Source organism: Semicossyphus pulcher, unplaced genomic scaffold, assembly GCF_022749685.1.
Source record: "Semicossyphus pulcher isolate SPU_LCO1_2020_fin unplaced genomic scaffold, fSemPul1.0.p SCAF_16, whole genome shotgun sequence".
NCBI classification, from domain to species: domain Eukaryota; kingdom Metazoa; phylum Chordata; class Actinopteri; order Labriformes; family Labridae; genus Semicossyphus; species Semicossyphus pulcher.
Genome location: NW_027211670.1, coordinates 15,198,801 through 15,217,892, shown reverse-complemented (window position 1 = coordinate 15,217,892; position 19,092 = coordinate 15,198,801). Strand labels below are relative to the sequence as shown.

Sequence of the window (19,092 nt, the reverse complement as noted above, 5' to 3'; positions counted from 1 at the left end):
CATGTATGGTATATCTCAGCTTACCTGAGGTGTCCACACATTTCTCTGGGCTCTCTAACGACGAGGGTTTCTTCTTGCCGATATTCATGAGGTTGCTGAACTTCAAACCTGCGCTGTATTTTTTCTTCACTGTGGAGGGGAAGAAGAAGAATGTGCGATTCATATTTCAAGATTAAATTCCTATCAGATAACTGCTTCACCTCGGATTTTGGTCTGTATAAAGTTGAAGGAGTGACTCACCATCTTTGTGTTCGGGAGTCTCAGCGTGACTGTCAGTGCTGCTGCCGCTCTCTGAAGCCACCGAGTATCTCTCGTTCAGATCTCCCTGAAAGTTCACGTCAATGTTTGAGTCATTTAAAAGGCATGTTCATGAGAGATACAAATAGTGACAAAAGGTAGACACAATCGAAAGCTACATTTCCACCACAGGTACTTTAGGAGGAATTCATTGCTTCTTAACCTGAAGGACCAGGGTCTAAATAAAGTCCTGGGATTTAACCTCCAAATGGTCCCTGCTCTAAAGTACATGAGGTGGGCCTTGCAGCGCTAAACATTTCTGATTGGTGGAGTACAGGTGTGGCTTTTGCACACAGCAACTATGGGTTTACCTTGTCTTTACAGGTTTTTGGACCTCAGTAAAACAGGGGCAAAAATGGGTAGAAGGAACCCTTTAAAAAAAAGTTCCTTGGATTTAAGGTCTCTAGTACTTTTGGTGGAAGCTAAAAAGTAAGTGTACCTTTGTACAAATGAGCCTTGGGGAGTCGGACACAGAGTGCTGGGGTTCACAGTTTTCAGCTGGCTTGGGACTGATCTCATGAATCACCTGTCGAACAAGCCCAGAGAGATAAATCATCACCAACAACTGCAGAGTCAAATCATATGATTTTAAATAAACAAATGAGGCATTATTACAACAGACTTACCCTGAGCCACAGCTCTGTCTGCTCCTTGCTCTGCAGGCCCAGCACGATGGCCTCCCCTCCCACTGGGACGATCTTCAGCTTGTGCTCTTTTCTCTTCATTTGCTTCTCCTTGTAGACCACACTGCAGCCCAACAGGCTCACATCCAGCAGGGGCGTCTGCTCCTTGGAGCTCTTATAGCACTGAGAGAGGCAGAGAGTTTTGTGACTTCATTATGGCTGACTGTTGGCAACAAATAGCCGTAAATGAAGCAAAAGCAACAGTGGCATTTGCACTGAAAATAACTCGTAATCCCTTAAATGAATAAGCATAAAAGAAAGTAGTAGACTTGTTAATGACCGGATGAAATTATTCCAACCTGACCCTCATGTGGTTTCCTGCTGTAATGTATTCAGGGGAATTTCTTCGAAAGTCTATAAATATAAACACAACCTTACATAACATGAGAAATAGCTGAATAGTTACAAGGAACACTTTTAAGAGCAGCTGGTTACCAGGAACTGTGCCACTGTCAACCAAGCAAGTAAGAGTCATTCAAAAATACACCGAAGATAAAATGAGTCATTCTTTTAAAATCACGAAATTGATCCAGAGTAATCTGTTTTATGACGAACATTTCACATATAAAAGCATAGAGTTAGATGCAAATATTAATACCACACTCCTGTTTGCTAATTTTGGAGCTAGAGTAGGGAGCTGATTATCAAAGCTAGCTTAAATCCTGTTAGCTGGGGCAACAGCTAGCATGGCTTTGTCCCCATAACATGAAAAAAACCCCACTATAAACTTGGTTTGCCGCAACAGTGTATTGATAAAAAGCAGCTTACATCCAACCAGCACTTATGTGAATTGTTTCAGCTGGTTAACTGGCACCTAACTGTAACAACAAATTGCTGATTGTAAGCTAACCAAGCTCTTCTTACGTTAGCCAGGAAATAGTTAAAACCAAAAATTAGTATTTTACTGTTACTGTTTTTGTACAGATCAACAATAGTTACAGTTTGTTAATGAATGAGCTGCTATAAGGTGCTGTTACATGTATTTTCGCTTGAGAGGGTACCAGGCTAGCAGTTTTATCCCATTTCTAGTCTTTATGCTAGGCTAGGCTTTTTAGCTAGGTCTAGCTCTGTGCTTTAACCTAGGTTTACTGAATATATGGCCAACTGGAGATAGTGTGATGGACTTTTACTCAATGCTGACACATTTTAATCTAGTAAAGGTTAAATAGTTAACATGTTAATAAGTTTTAGCTTTTTTTGCAGAAAAATTAACATTAATTAGTCGCTGCGTTTGTGACTACCTGATTCATGTTTCAACTCTCTTTTTAGCGCTATTTTGGTCTCCAACTTCTAGTTAGCTCTTTAGCTAGTAGCTTTTCTATTTTCCTCACCAGCTAGCTACTAACTATCTGACATTTGGTTCAGCTAGCAAACAGTTATATCTGAGGGTCTTTCCAAAAACAACTGCTTGCTTGTAAGGATGAAATGCTGATAGATAGGTGAAATTATGTTTACATTAAGCCTCATTTGCTTTACTGTTAATAAAGAAGTAGGATTTATGTTATCTTACGCATCTCATAGCCTCATCTCATCTCTAGTCTTCTCACCAAGTTCTTTAAAACAAAGCAAATAAGTGAATTTCCCCAAATGTTTTGATATTCATTCGTGTCCTCATTCCAGGGTCCTGATATTGTACATTTTGACTCCTAACATTCTTAACATTATCAGCACAAATAAGTACAGAATGATTTCTTCTTTCAGCTATTTTTACATCTTCATTTACTGGACTGAACATTTTCCATTCTAAAAATAAGTGGCAAAACAAGTACGGCATGTCAGAGATAACACTGAGTTTTACATGTATTTGGAGGGTTTGTTTTCCCTTCATAAAACCCTCCGTGCTCATGACTCTATAACAACTGTACACCAAACTTTAATTCCGATTTTGACACCATTTTTTACCCACCAGCAGGCGATGATCTTTGATGACACAGAGCTGTTTGGCCCACTGGCCCAGCCACTTTTTCCTCCACAGGAAGGCACAGATCCGAGCGTCCTTCATCAGCTCGATGGACGCCTCCGCTGACGGCCACTGGTGCTGCGCTGACGGCGACTTCCCTCTGGTCACTTCCTCCTCATCGTAGGACTCGTATGAGCTGCTCACTGCCTCCCCATCATCTAGGAAACAGATATCAGAGAGGTGATGCTATGAACCAAGAAACAAAAACAAGGACGGCGATATGAATTAGTTTGAAGGGCCAAATGGTGATGATGATTTCTTGATTTTGACGACATTCTGCAACAGTCTGGCTGGAAATAAGATGTTAAAGTCTTTATGAGAGATGGAAACAGGAAAAATATAACAAGATGTGATGAAAAGGAAGCAAAAACATTGAAGAAACTGATAAGATGGGAGAGTTTAATGACTCATGAAGTTGTTCCTCGACATGCAACACGCCGGTCATGCTGGACAATGAGGACTGAAGGCTCATGCTGATTGGCCCGTGCACATTCCTGCTTATGCCTCAAGCAACTGCAAGACCAAGACATGCCATTCATAAACAAACACATCCAGTGATAGAGAGGTAGCTACCCCTACTGATAACAGCATAGACCACACTGTCAGAGCTCTGCACTCGCATCCAGGGCCCTGAGAGAAGGCCGAAACAGTCCAGATCTACACAACATCGAAGGAAACAGGAAAAGGAAGAAGAAGAAGAGAGCAGATAGAGGAAATGCCTTTAACAATTACAACAACAAAAGCCTATTGCTTCATAAGAAATTGTTTCAGCATCAACGTACAAACATAAGGAAACTTTAAGCGAGTCCACTGACAGGTCGTCTGGTTACTGAAAAAGAGATGCGGTGGTATGAACAATAACATGCACCTTCTGGCCAATCAGAATCAAGTATTCTTCATGGCTGTGGTATTATGATTAAAATACCTGTTCAGCATTGCAGAGAGCGTTTCACCCGTGTCACTGTGTTAATTAATATAACTCATTAGCCACAGCCCAACATATAGATGAACTTACTGTAAACTTTAAGCAGACAAGTGTCTTTATAGAATGTAGTCAAGCTGTCTCAGTGCGAGAGAATAGCTTGTGGCAAAGGTCTCGCAGAATGTGAAACCACTTTCTCAGAAGCAGATCATATTCCTGTTGAGAGTACGACCACTATTGTTGCCATGTGTTTCCATTGTGGTTAACAGCTCAAGCACAAAGGTGCAGGTTTTAAGACAAACAATCAAAACACATTGGTTTAAGCTTGTAAAATTGTATGACTAGAAAAATATCAGCCATTTAATTTGTCATAGATGATTCAAAGGTTTACTATTAGTGACCTCACGAAGGTGAGCAACCATTGCCATGATGACATTCCCTTTAAATGATTTGGGCAAACTTTCTTTGTCTTTACATGAATGTTTCAAGGAGTGTAAGAAATGTTAGATTGTAATATGGGTAACAATTTTCTTCTTTAAAATGATGTTATATATATTTGAAGAAAGGTAATATGACCAAATGAAAAATGTTGATCTTTTGACCTGGGTAAGAACCAATGAACTATAAACAAATAGATGAACAACGCGTCTCCATCTCCTCGCATTGTACAAATTTGAAGCGAAAATAGCCCCCATGATGGGCGCTGCCATTGTCATTTGGAGCCAGAGTTGCGCAATAGAGATCTTCGGGTGGAGCCGCTGTAGCCAGTTCCGCTACAGCAAACAGCAAAGATCCCGCACATCTGCGTATTTAACAGCAGGACAGCTTCTTTGTGTCTGAAGCAGACGTTCACAGATACGTAAACTTCAATGACTGTAGCGATTGTTTTAGTTACGTTTCCTCTCGTTGTTCCTCCTCTACTCTGCTGCAGGAGCTGTATTTGTCAACCGAGCTGTCAATCATCCTTTTTACAGCATCAATTAACTCATTAAAAGTAAACTTGTCAGAAAAATGAACACTTGGACGTAAATCAGCATAATAAGAACTAACTATAATGATAGAAACCAAGTTTGAGAAACATTTATTCGACGTGTATTTTGATTTTGTAGTTTGACTCATGTCCCTTTTGTTAACATGGAGGAGGCGGGCCTTATGACCTATACTGAAGCCAGTCAGCAGGGGGCGATAGAGATGTTTTGGCTACGCTTTTATGGAACTGTCATGTCGTCCATCTTTTTGTACAGTCTAGTGTAAGAAAAGACTTGACAAATAATGGCTAAATTGAAAGCAATGTATATATTGGCTGAATGGTACATTATTGATATTTCCATTGACTGTCTATAAGAAGAAGCCTTGAATTTGGCAAGTTGGCCATCATCATCTTGGTTCTCTGGAGCCAAAAGTGACCATATTTTGACGAAATGATGCATTTGCACTGCCGCTGCCTCTACCACTGATGGACATGTGGCCTTGGTGGCGACTTGTCAATCACAAGGAAGCCACGCCCTAAAATATACCCCGCTTTATCGTCTGTTTAACTTTAAACGGGACCATAATTTACTAAATCAACCTCATGCTGCATTGAAGAAGACTTTTATTTTGTAATTGAGACCAAAAACTCATTAGGAAAATATTTATTAGGGTAATAAGTCAAGTGAGAAGTAGGGTGATTTTCTCATATACTTTAATAAAATGTGACTTCTTTTTGCAACCAGTGAAGCCACCCCCTGCTGGCCATTAGAAAGAATGCAGGTAAATCAATACTTTCACTCTACCGACTGTATTTACATCCAAGCATTAGCTAACATGTTGAGTGTATTTAACCATCCTTTAGCTGGGACATGTTGTAAATATTCTTCTAGGGAAAAAAATACAAAATTGAAGACGACTTCTTACCATTGAATGTTTCCTCGTAGGGCTGAGCCTCCTCATAGTAACTCTCTGCAGAGTCTACAGCCAGAGAAGGAACTGTAGGTAAGGGGAACGGCTCCCGACCCACCATATCCTGATAAATGAGAGAAGGATGGAAGAAATGCTTTAATCTAGCAAATTAATTTAAGTTACATGTCCTAAAACCCTCTATAGAAGTATATAAAACATACACTGAGGCACAAACACCCACACATTATCAACATGTGTTCTCCCTGCAGGCAGATAATCCAGCTGTCACTGCAGGAGTAAGTAGGGAATTCCTCATGTAACCAATCCTTGTCTGACCCTGTGCACTACACACTTACATGCATGCCTTAAGGGAAGAGTGTATATGTGTGTGAGCATGGAAAAGAGAAGGAGGGTGTGTATTTTAATGTGTGTGTGTGTCTGTGTGTGTGTGGGCCGAGTGGCTTTTCCTGAAATCAATCAGCAGTCTGGCCTCACTTCTGTCTTTCTTCTCGTCTCCTGTGTCTGTCTGCGCCTTCACATACTTCTGGGAAACACCAGACTCTTTGCTGTTTGGCTGCTTGGACCAAACTCAATCCATTTACAGGATCTGCATTACTTTAATACTGAACTAGAGTCTGTTAATGAGTCACGTGATCCAATATGCATTTCGGAGACTTTTGTCCTCACTTTGGGTTTTCTTTATTTATATATGAAAAGGTATAATATGTAACGTTTTACATAAATTACGGGATTGTTTTGTTGCATTTTATTTAAAGGAGCAGTTCTACCCTGGAAAAAGCCGCTGTCAGTCAAAGCTGGTGTTCTCTGTAGTCGATAGAAGCAATTATATTTGAAATTGGTGTCATAGCTGTGCAGAAAGTTGAACAAACAGCTCAGGGTTTTGCCAATTCCACATTCCTACAGCACCCAGCATGCATTGCGCCCCTCCCTCTGAAAGGCACGGCCCAGCGAGAGACGCTGGAGTGAAATACTACCAGTCAAGGGCATTGACTGCTGCAGGCTCAGAGCGGTACAGAATCCGAAATACGATGAGAATATACTGGTGTATCGTCTACAAATCGGGGCTGCAGTTGAGGGGAGCTGAGGTTGAAAATCGGCGAACTGGCCCTTTAAGTAACTGTACGTTTAAAGTTGTGGCCTGTCTTCTGGGGAAACATGGAAAAGAGAATAAGCCAGAGAGTGTGGAAGCAATTTGGGTAACGTTTTTTCTTTAGCTAGCATGGCAATTTTATTAGAATGAACTGAAATGTTAAAAGTGAAGAAATGAAATGCAAAAAGACTTTTGGCAAACATCCACACATCTGCTGGAAATTCTTGTAATGTAGAGGAAAGTTTGGAAGTTAGAAGTTTGAAATATGTTACAGGAATACAGTCGCTGTTATTTCTTAGAAAAACACAAGTTATGTTCTCTGAAATTGTGAAATAGAAAACAATTTCTGTTTTGTATCATAATAATGCATGTCTACTCTTTAAGCTGGGTCGGTTGTGGCAAAGAGGTAGAGCGGGTTGCCCCCCAATCGGAAGTCGGCGGTTCGATTCCTAACTATTCTAGTCTACGTGGAAGTATCCTTGGGAAGATACCGAACGCCAAATTGTTCCTGGAGGTGCGTAAGTGAGCGTGAATGATTAGTAGATCAGTTGCCTTGTGTGTAAATTAGTGTATGAATGAGACATGTAGTGTAAAAGCACCTTGAGTGTTCGGAAGACAAGAGACTATTTGAACTTTGTTGGGATTACATCATCAGGTGAGAACATCAAGGTGGAATTTTTTCTTTTCTTTCTTTCTGGTAAACATCCTTTATCCCCTCATCCTGTGGGCACAAGTCTCAAGCTATTACATACTGTATCTTTCGAGGCATCCAAAGATGGCAGATGTGCAAGTTTTGTCTTGATACACACTAAAACTAAGATACATATCAGGTCTAAGAATCCAGTAGCTGCCAGTGACGATAAAATCTATGTTTCCTTTTTGGAATAGAGACAAACATGAAGCAACAAGACGGATTATGTAGACAGACTTCCACAGAAGGATGAATCCTCTGAGGCCAAAGAAGAAAGTAACAGAAATGACACGTGCCACTCTTACCTATAAGTGAGTCACCTGAGGAATCTATTAACATATTGAAGTTGTCGAAATCGGATGTATCCAGACGTGTTTTAAAACTTTTTCTCTCAAGTGAACTCTGTGAAACCCCACGAGCCGAATGCCGACGAGCCATTTCTTAACTACATCTAATGTTTCCTCCCACCACAGATCTGAGCACGCTGTCTGAGTTACTTCATTTTTACTGCGTTTCCCCCCAGGGCTGTCACATTCTCTGTAAGATCATAGAAATATGAAATATTAGCCTTAAGCAGAGGAGCTGAATATATCACGCAAACTATGCCTGAGGGAGGCTGGCTCTGTGGAAAAGGCTGAACTTTTACAAAGTCTAACATCTTAAAGTATCTTATAAGATCAGAGTTTGTTTAATTGAGGGTGGAGATCAGTTTGATACAGCAAAAAGTAGTCCCTTTAATGCGACATAACCCCGAAATCAACTTTGGAAGCCTGATAATGTTTACATTTCGCATTGAAACCTGCTACTAAATTAAAAATGAATACAATTAAAGAGAAAAAAGGCATCATTTTTTAGTGGTTACCAGTCTGTGGTGGGTCTTATTGTGATAAAAACAAATCACATTTGTCTGTTTGTATTAAAAAAGCACAAAATCATCTTTTCTGATGTGGGCCCAGTAAACAGGGAATGCCCTAGTTATGAGCTCTTTTCCCACCATATCACATCATTGATCTAACACATTTCCAGTAATACATAGCAGATGCAGTAAAGTGTCATAACAACTGGCGTCATGGCATGGTCTCCTACAGTCACAGTGACGATGACTTGTTAGTCTGATTATCCTGCGTGCCAGAGTGTGTAGGAAAGGATCCACACAAAGAGAAGAGTGTGGGACGGAGATGTTATCACTGCGGTTTAAAGAGGTGGAGTAACATCAGTTTTACATTACGGAGCTGTTGCGGATTTTTCATAATGCAAGTGTCAGCAAATATAAATGTCAGAATGTAGCATGAGTTACAGTTTTCTCTCTTCAGAATGATGCAATAGCAGGGAAATACTAGGAGAGAAAAAAGGAATTAAATAAAATTCCCTTGGTAGGAACAGGGTTAAACCCAGGTGTTACTTATAAATAATGGCTGCATTCCATTAAGGTGTGCCAATGTCAAAGCATTATTCATGCGAGCGCACAACAACACTTAAATGGGGCAAAGCCATTAATAATAATAATTCCATAGCTTGTATATGCTTTGTAACCTGACGCCATCTTGTTTTTTAGGAGCCAGATGTGACCATATTTGGACAACAGTGTGGATATGCACTGCTTATACCTCTGTTGTGATTGACCAGTAGCAGTAGTTGCAACTGGTCATCACAAGGAAGCAACACCCCAAATCATACCCTGCTTTACCGTCCATTTTACCTTAAACAGGACAATAACTGACTAAATTTAGTCTGTGTTGAAGAAGACTTAAAGCTAGAGATTGACTTCATGAACTCATTAGGAAAATGTGTATTATGGCAATAAATCAAGTGAGAAGAAGGGTAGTTTTCTCATAGACTTCTATACAATCTGACCTGTTTTTGCCATCAGTGAAGTCGTCCCCTGCTGGGCATTTGAAAGAATGCAGGTTAGGAGTGGGAATTGCAGGGTAACTCATGATACGACACAATATTTGTTCCGATTTTTGATACCGTATATGATGTAATATACGATATACGATACGATATTTGATACGATACAAGATACGATATACGATACGATATATGATACGATATACGATACGATATACGATACGATAAACGATACGATATATGATACGATATACGATGCAATATACGATACGATATCTGATACGATACAAGATACGATACAAGATACGATATGATAAACGATACGATATTTGATACGATACAAGATACGATACGATATACGATACGATATACGATATACGATAGAGATACGATACGATACGATATATGATGTGATATATGATACAATATACAATGCGATACATGATACGATTTACAATATGATAGAATATATGATATATGATACGATATACGATGTGATATAAATATGATATATGATGCGATATATGATGCGATATACGATGCGATATATGTTATGATATATGATGCGATACGTGGCCCGCGATAACGATAATATTGTGATAAATCAATTCTGCGATAATTGATATATCACAAGACACATATAATAATACATCAGGATATCTGACTTCTTCGGGCAAATTTATTTCCTTTCACGTTATCGCAGGGAAATCTGTTTAGAGCGCCATATATTTGTTAATTAAAATATTGATATTTGGCGCCAGCCCATCAATAATTGTATAGCGCAAGTCAGGATGATGATAAATAAGAAAGATCTATAGTTACGACCAAGCAATTTAGAAAAAATGGTAACAACTTGTACTCTTTGGAAATTGGAATGACATAGATGAACCCTTTTAGAACCAAAAAACAAAAACAAGACTGAGCCCTGTAAATACTGTATATAAGTTTTAAGTGTACACTTTAAAGTCCAAGCCTTGATATAGAACAAGATGGACGGTGCCATAAATTGCAGAGGAACAGTGGAATCAGGCCAGTTTCACAATGATGAAAATAAACAAGCCTGGATCAAGGGATTAGATGAAATATGTGTCAGTGTCTTAAGCATGATACTTGCAGATTAATTTTTATTATAAATAGATCTCCTTTTGATGATTAAATATTCAAAAAACTTTCAGACTAATTCACAGATAATAGGGACTGTATAGTGGGGGAATTCCACACTATTCATTTGAAAACCAAAAATAGAAGTGTTAATTTGCAACACAGTATGTTATATTATTTTGCGGTTTTGATACGACCATAAATAAGACTCGATCTCATTAAATGACCATAAGAAAGGAAGTTTTTATTTTTAGATTATATGACCCGAGAAGGAAGAGAGACAGCCACAAAAGCTCAGAGTTGACAGGAACTTCTTTAGAAAAGTGATTCTTCAGGGAGTAAGACTGTAAAGTGTAGTGCTCGCAGTCACACAACAACTTTAAACTGCTCCATAGTGAAAAAAAACAGCAGCTCCAGACATCTGCTATTAATTAAAACAAAGAGCCAGGCATTCCAGAGCAGCAGCAGCAGCAGCAACAGCCCCCTGACCGCCCACACGACCACCCTTATCTTCTTCTTCTTCCTTTTTCTCTTTCCATTTCAACCATCTCCAAAAACATAATTTGCATATTGTTGTTTGGGCCGAGGCTTTAAAAGAGTATGGCGAGTGAATCCACAGACCCGCTGGAGAAGTAGGGAACATGTCAGGTGTGTGTCTGTAAGTGTAGTTTTTCTCCCAAGGGCCTTTCAAATCACTCTAGCCCCTTCCTCAAACTTCTCACACACACACATCCTCACCACTGAAACATGGGGTAGAAGGAGAGGATCGAGGAGTCACAGCATAAATAACAAAACGAGGGGGGGACGGGGGCTGAGGAGGAGGAATACGGGTGTGGTGGAGGGGCTTTGAGTAAAGAGTGGGAAAAAGAGCCCGAAAAACGAACAGTCAGAAGAACATGGAAAATCCCTGGTTCCCATGCCAAGAATCCAGCACAGTGAAAACACACACACTTACACACACATACTTAGAGTGTATCTAAGATCCTGCTGGGAGCTCAGAGCAGAGGAGAAGGTAGTGATAAAAATAATCAGCTTTGGAAAGCCTGATTCAGGAGAACTCTTATCTCTCTACCCTTTTAAAATCTTTGCTAAAGAACACTTCAGTGAAACAAAAACAGTTCAAATTATACTGAAAGAAATGAATGAAAATGGAAAAAAACATGAAAAATTGCATGCTGGGAGGCAGAAAAAGCTTACATGGCACATCTTGCACAAACTGTATTTATTTTTCCATCATTTTGTCTTCTTGGGAACACTTTAACCTCCTCTAAACCTTGCATATTTTTGGTTCCACATTTTGGTTTCATCGCTGTTTACGAGGTACAAACTTACTACCCATAAAGAAAGTAAAATATGCATGTATAAAACGGAAATAGTTAAGTAAAACAAAACTTTGTTTAAAGGGGCACTGCTTCCAGATAACATAATCATGAATAATTCAGCAAATACTTATGCTAGCCAATTATACTGCGGTTATGATAATCACCAGTTGCGTGCAGCCACATAACCGCTCACTGTGCATGTCAACAGTTTTCCTTTCCCTGCCTGACGCTTGCAAGTGGCACACAGCTGCTATCTATAGTCCGACTCTATTTTCAGACCATGCAGACAGGACGCAATGGAACTCTCACAAACCTTTATTTACCGTCCACTTCTGGCGGAAAAATGGCTAATCTACACTTGAGTCACACGCTGAGCTGTCTCTTGAGAGCCTTTTTTAGGAAGAGAAAAGACCCAGGGTTTCAGGGATCATGGAAGTGCCTGAAGGCCTGGAAGTCAACAGGGATAGTCGTGCAGAGAATTCGACCCCTGATCCGGAGCACCAGACAGGCTCTGTGAGAGTCCGGGTGGAGGATAGCTGTTTCACGGTGGAGCGGGCCATGCTAGCAAGGGACAGCAACTACTTCTGCGCTCTCTTTCAATCCGGGATGATTGAAAGCCAGCAAGACGAGCTCCACCTGAAGGGGGGTGTTCATGCGAGGGGTTTCCTCATTGCACTTGCCATCTGCAGGGGAGAGATTCCCACCCTCAAGGACCCGGATGAGCTTGTAGAAGCCGTTGAGTGCGCTGCGTTCCTGCAGGTCGCATGTGTGGTGCAGCATCTTTGCGACGTTATCGACTCGGACAACTGCCTCTTGCTTTACCAAGCGGCGTCCATCTTTGGGGTGCAGGAACTCTATTACAACGCTGCTCTTTTCCTTCGAGATGCTTTTGACGATTTGAAGGAAGCAGCCGAGAGTACAATCCCTGAAGACCTTCTTCAGTACTCTCAATCATTGTCTCCTGCTTCTTATATCGCGATAGGCACCCATTCCCCTTCGATGGAACTGCTGCACGACTCCTTTAGGGTCGTTTCCTACCTTGATGAGAACGAAGGAGAGTGGAAGCATCTGACGAACCTTCCAACTCTCTGCAGCACGTCCATGGCTGGAGTGGCAGTGCTTGATAATCGATTGTACATTGTCGGAGGAGTTTATGGGTATGGCAAGGACACGGTTGATGGCAGCTTCTGCTACAACCCGGACTCAGGAGTTTGGACTGCCCTTCCAGGTCCCCAACAGCCAAGATATGACTTCACCCTGCTGGGGCACGAGGGACGACTCTATGCCATAGGTGGCGAATACCAAAAACGTACGATTTCCACTGCAGAGACTTACCATGTTGAAAAGGGAGAGTGGACATTTATTCAACATGCACCAAGACCGGTAGCATCTGCAGCTTGTGCAGTTGCACGACGGCGGATGTTTGTCTGCTTCTGGAAACCACCAGACACCACAGATATTTACGAATACATACCAGTGAGAAACGAGTGGAAACTTGAAACCACCATGATCAAATCTCAAAGTTATGGTCATTGTATGGCAGCCCACAGGGATAATTTGTACGTGATGCGCAACGGGCCTTGTGATGACTTCTTGCGCTGTTTAATGGACTGCTACAACATCACGACAGGGCAGTGGACAGCCATGCAAGGACACTATATCAATAGCAAGGGGGCGCTGTTCACCGCAATGATAAGGGGCGACTCAGTGTTCACAGTGAAACACATGCTAACTCTGGAGTACACCATCAATGTGGATGGATGGAAGCCCCGTAGGCAAATGAAGGGATTTCCAAAGAGTGGTTCACTGTGGACGTGTTTACTCAGGCTTCCCAAGACGGGACCAGTTACACCACAGCTGGAAGCAGACGGGAAGGAGGAAGAAATGTCTTTGCCAGACATGTCTGAGGGATTTGTGGAAGCTTTACTGCAACTGTGAAACTACTGCTACGATTGTAGAACAATGACATGCTTTTTTAAGGTTTGGAAACTAGAATCTAAACTTGAGAATTAAAAAAAATGATATGAAATTAGCCTGGAGTTGCATGGTGGCACAATTGTTCTTCATTTCAATGTATTCACTTTCACATGTACACACTTGTACACACACACATGCTGACACTAAGCATTTGTTCTGATTAGCAACAGCTGCTACTGTAGTTTATATTAGGGGAGGCCACTGTGCATGTGTGTGTGTGTGTTAGCGAAGTTCAAAGGCACTTACGGGATGTTCTAAACCCCTCATTCTCTACTTATCCTGAAGTCACACTGGGCCAATTCAGGAGCCACCGGCCTCGCAGCCAACATAAAATACACCACAGCTCTCTAACACTCTTGGATACTCACTTCCCCAGGTTTGTTGCCCCCTGAGTGATTAAATACCTGTTTCTGTGGGAGAATAGATTTCACTTAGCCTCAGGCCTGCGACTCTGAGAGCTGTGGGAAACGTTTCTGGCTTGTATGACCGCAGACTAAAAACCAATGCTATTCTGTGGCAACACGTATCAATCCTTAGTACTTTATTTTGAATACTTACAAAAGTTAGTGAACTTTCCCATGTACTTTGTGGAGTTTAGATATCCTACTGGGGTCAATTATGCTGTTACCATTCCCACCACAGTGGCATAGGCTCAAAAGCTGTGTGTAATACGAGAAAATTATTTCACATGTAAATCCAGTGTGATGAAATCAAGCTGTAATCACTTACTGTTCTCGGGGGCGGCAGGTCTGGGAGGTTCTTCCGTGGGACCGAGATATTGTTTGCTGCTTTCCCATTGACCAGGGCATCTAGTCTGTAATCTAGGTCATGAAAGCAAAGAGTGGGAGGTCAGCGAATTACAAACATCTTTACTTTTACATTTGACTGCTGTAAAATGAACACACAGTAATTAGAGATAGTTAGTTCATCCCTAACCCCCCCGGGAGCACAGACCCTTCATTGTTCAATAATGTTGACCACATAACCCATATCAAGGGGATGCATTTGTGTGGTAGCAACAACTCTCTTATGCAAAGAACATACCACAAAGATGGATCAAGTAATGGAAGATACAAAGAATTATGTTTTTTAGTGGATTTGTACATTGATTAACAGCAACCAGTGCTTAATATAGACCAAAGTAACGCTAACTGGCCTCTTTCCTCCTTAGAGAAGTTAGAAGTAATTAATAGCAACATGACTCTTTGCTTTCTTGCGACATGTTAGATGAGCAGTTTGATACCACATTCAGGTCTATCCGTTAGTTTTGAAGCTAAGGCTAGGAGGCAGTTAGCTTAGTTTAGCTTTCACAAAGGAAACAGGGAGAAGCAGCTAACCTAATTTGGGATAATGTAGATTTAAACTGTTAATTGTTGAGGTGCTGCTAAGCAAATTTTTGTAATCTTTGGACTTAGTAGAGCTGGCCTAATTGTTGTCCCCTGCTGCCAGTCTTGCTGCTTAGCTAAGCTAATGTGCCGCTAGCTACACGAGATGGAAGTGGTTTCTTTACTTGATTCTCATGTTAAGTATTGGGAAGAAAACAAATGAATACATTCACAAAAAAGTCAAATCCTGCTTTTTAAATGAAGTTATGTTCACCTGTTAAGGGAAATTCTGAAATATCTAGTAGGCTAGTTCGCAAAATAAGTGCTTTCTTCACCTAGTTTTCTACCTTAAAAGTGATAGGGACAGTTAAAACTTGTGATACAAACACAAACTTAACTTCACAACATCAAAGTATTTCATAGTTAAAAGAAAATATTTGGACCTTTTGATCTCATGACTTTGAGGGAAATGTAGCAACATTTCCAGATATCTTTGCTGAAGGAGGATGGGAAACAAGCTAAACTGAATTTCAACAGAAAAGTCAGTATTAACCCATGCATAGCCAATGTTCCAACTGATTGTGTTATAAAAGCAATGCGATAACTACAGATAAGACTTATTATAATTAACCATGCTTAATTGTAGCATCTGAGGTTTAAATGTCTCTTGCACTTTTGCACTTTAACTGACAGGCATAAGTTCTTGTTTACCACACGATCAACGGTTAAGAAACCTCAATTCTCACATCTCAGCCCCCACTTTTCACGGGTCTGTGCAAAACAAAACATGTGGCTTCGCGAACGTCGCTGCTGAAAATATGTGTGCTCACTAAAACCACATTCTTTAACACTGTCCAAACAAAACAGGTCAGCCTCAGATGGTGAAGAGCTATGAAGAAACAGACAGGAAATGGGGGTGAGAGGAGAGGAGCTGAGGGGGGCGGCTGCAGCTTGTGGCAGCTTATTCTCATGTCTGCTAGACCTTTGAATCATGTCAAATTGAGAAAGCACTGCTGTTTGACAGACTTGGACAACTCAAAACTACCAAAAGGATCCTCTTCAGAAAAAAATAGTTTCTAAGTTGCATGTCATTTAACAACAATCATGCTTTGCAAATGTATTTAAAGCTAAAGTAAGCTAGCTATGCAGTAGCTAAACAGATATTTCTAGTAGTAACATAAAGATAGCAAAATTAAACGTATTTAACACTAATTTAAGTAACATATACTTTAATAATGGGAGAGTTTAGTCAGAAAATTACACTAACTATGTACTAATGTATAGCTAACTAAATAAATTAAGGTCTCTAACAAGGCTAAGAGTAAACAGCCATGCTAGTAGCTCTGTTAGGCTGCATTAACAAATAGGTTTGAGCTAAGTGCGAACTTTAGTATGGTCATTGTTAGCCTGCAATATGTCACAACAAACAATTTAAAAGCTGTTAAACAAAAGTGTTAACCATATATAGAAATAATGTTGGGGTCAGCAAAGTTACACAAATATAGCCGCAGGGGAAACACGAAGCATAGAGCTACGTTGCTAGCATAGCTAAAAATGCTGTCATTATCCCTCATTTTCAATAGAAATAATCAAAACCTTTTCTTTACAGATAATATTTCAGCCACATTTCAGGACCAAAAGTCAATGCAAGTATCAGTTTCACACTTTAGGGAGGAACCTTTTGAACACACACCTTTGTCGTCTTTGTCTTTCTTTCCACTGACAATGACTTTGTTCATGTAGATGTACTCCTCATCAGCACCTGCAGACGGGCAAGAAAATGTGGTTGACAAAAAGCATACTTCATAGCGGAGGGTGTTACTTTGTGGGTGGAAAGCTTAAACACTGTGAAACTAGAAGAGGGTCTTTAAATACCACAAGGTAAAACAACCATTAGTGAGACATGCAGGTTGTAGATTATGCTCACTTTGCAGTATTATTTTACTTATTTAGCAGTGATGGGGAAATCTGACTCCACCTTAGTGCATCATTTAGGTCAAAAATCCAGGATTTAAGTGGAACTTGGCCCAAACAAGAGGCCTATTGTGCAAGCTCATTATTGACACCCACCCTCACCGTGGCCTGCATTCATCGGACATTAGTCAGAAAACTCCCTGCTGGACAGATAGAGCACTGTTTCACTTCTGTCTTTGAAGTTATGAAGATCACTAAACTAAACATACAAAGGAACCCAAAAGTGACAGTTTTATGGACATAAAAAGTACTTTTGAATTGAAACTGCATAGGTAAATATTACATTTATAGTAACAGTTTCCTGTTACCACAATAAAAGCACAGTGATTGTGAATTTAAGTGCTTAACATGGTGAGAAATTGAACTGCAGTGGTCCGTTGCAGACTGAACTTGACTTCTCTTTGCACTCGAGTATAAATATTTACGTGTCAATGTGAGCAATGGCATCGTTTAGGAAATAAGCAAAGATGATGAAACCTCTTGTCATACACCCATGCTGATGTCAGCTTAGTGAGAAAAGTCCTGTGTTTGGTTGAACGCCGGCCACGACATGGTGGAGTAATTACAAGCAGGGGAAGACATCGCCACATAAACAGTTCGAATGAATATCTTCTTTTTTTGAAACAATAAACCCTGTGGTTTTAGGCTGCAGCTGCTGACTGTAACCTGTTATGGGAATTTGTTCCGGGGCTGCAGGTCATTGACTTAAATATTTTAGCTGACTATGATTATACCCTGAGAGGAAATCCAACAGAACTCTAACCCGAGGTGATACTCCAGAGAAGGCTTTCTTCTTTGATATAGATACCGTGAGGTGAAACCAAACAACAGCAGAATGAAAACGATGTTTTGCCTGCACAGTGGAAACAGATTTTTTCAGGGGGGAACAGAGTTGAAATGCTATTTATAAGCCGCTGCTCAAAGGAAGTGAGCGTCCCCAGAGGATAAATGCAGCTTCGGAAAAATGATACAGCTCGGAGCCAGGAGAGGAAGTACGGAGAGACGGGTCCAGGACCTGAACATGGAAAAGGATGACTGCTGGTGTGTGTTGGTGCGTCAGTGTGTGAGAGACAGAGGAAGAAGCAGGAATAGCAAAACCAATATTGGCTGGTTAGACCAAAAAAGTGACATTGAAGTCACTGGAAACGGACATTATTTGGTTATAAAGATCAGAATAAAGCAAACGTCTTGGGCCAATGTGGGCTCTGGATAATTTTACTAACATTTCCCCACATTACATAAAGATTTCTGAAGGAACAGCATCCATTATTCCCACTTATTCACAATCCTAGTGGCTGAGGCTTGGATGAGGCCTTGTGTAGCACTGGTTCACATCGTAACTAACTTTCTTCCGGGCACCATAAATCACAGCAGACCACCAGCAGCTGCCATGTTTTTATATCCAGAGCCAGTTAGCAAGAATAACAAACTTGTCGTGAGCTGTTTGACAGGATACATTTACACTTTTTGTTAAAAGTGTGAAACTAAGAACTGAAATAATACGCAAAATGTCAATCAGATAATTTTACAAGATAAGTATGAAATGCAACCAAAAACATTTAATCAGCCGCCACAATGTGGTTTTTTGGCGCCCAAAATGGGCTAAAAGACCCCAAATGTTTTTGTGTAATAGAAGCCTACATTAGTATAATTATGACAGGGTGGTCAGTGAGAGTTTAAAATAGCAAAATAATAGCAGAGTAGTTTGCTTGATAGCTCCTTTAAGGCCATAAGTTCGATGTAATATACGATCACTGAATTGTGGGAAACACAAGGCACGACCACATGTTACATAAAAGTGCTAGCATAAAAGCAGACTGGCTGCCAGAGTGACCCCTTTAGAAACATGTGTGGTTACACCTCAACAATTTAACTGTCATGTCATCATAAATACAACAATATGAAGGAATAAGGAGCGCAGGGGAAATGTTGGAGACTAGTTTAAGTTTTAGAAATGACCAACAAAGATTTAGAAATATATCTTAGTGCTTGAACTC

At 40.5% G+C, this 19,092-nt stretch overlaps 2 protein-coding genes across 2 annotated transcripts in view; one reads left to right on the top strand and one right to left on the bottom strand.

Annotated features, from left to right (window-relative positions):
* The window catches only part of afap1l2 (actin filament associated protein 1-like 2), a 41,821-nt gene that overhangs the window by 4,356 nt on the left and 18,373 nt on the right, over positions 1-19,092 (bottom strand). Inside the window, exons 3-10 of the mRNA XM_069664939.1 lie at positions 16,815-16,883; positions 14,526-14,617; positions 5,759-5,867; positions 2,887-3,098; positions 924-1,103; positions 737-823; positions 241-325; positions 25-129 (exon numbers count right to left, since the gene is read on the bottom strand). Coding sequence (XP_069521040.1) covers positions 25-129; positions 241-325; positions 737-823; positions 924-1,103; positions 2,887-3,098; positions 5,759-5,867; positions 14,526-14,617; positions 16,815-16,883 — 939 coding nt within the window. The remainder of the gene's footprint in view (positions 1-24; positions 130-240; positions 326-736; positions 824-923; positions 1,104-2,886; positions 3,099-5,758; positions 5,868-14,525; positions 14,618-16,814; positions 16,884-19,092) is intronic.
* On the top strand, positions 12,249-13,774 carry LOC138593985 (kelch repeat and BTB domain-containing protein 13). Its single transcript, XM_069665073.1, has one exon. The coding sequence runs from the start codon at positions 12,249-12,251 to the stop codon at positions 13,755-13,757; it is 1,509 nt and encodes a 502-aa protein (XP_069521174.1). The 3' UTR covers positions 13,758-13,774.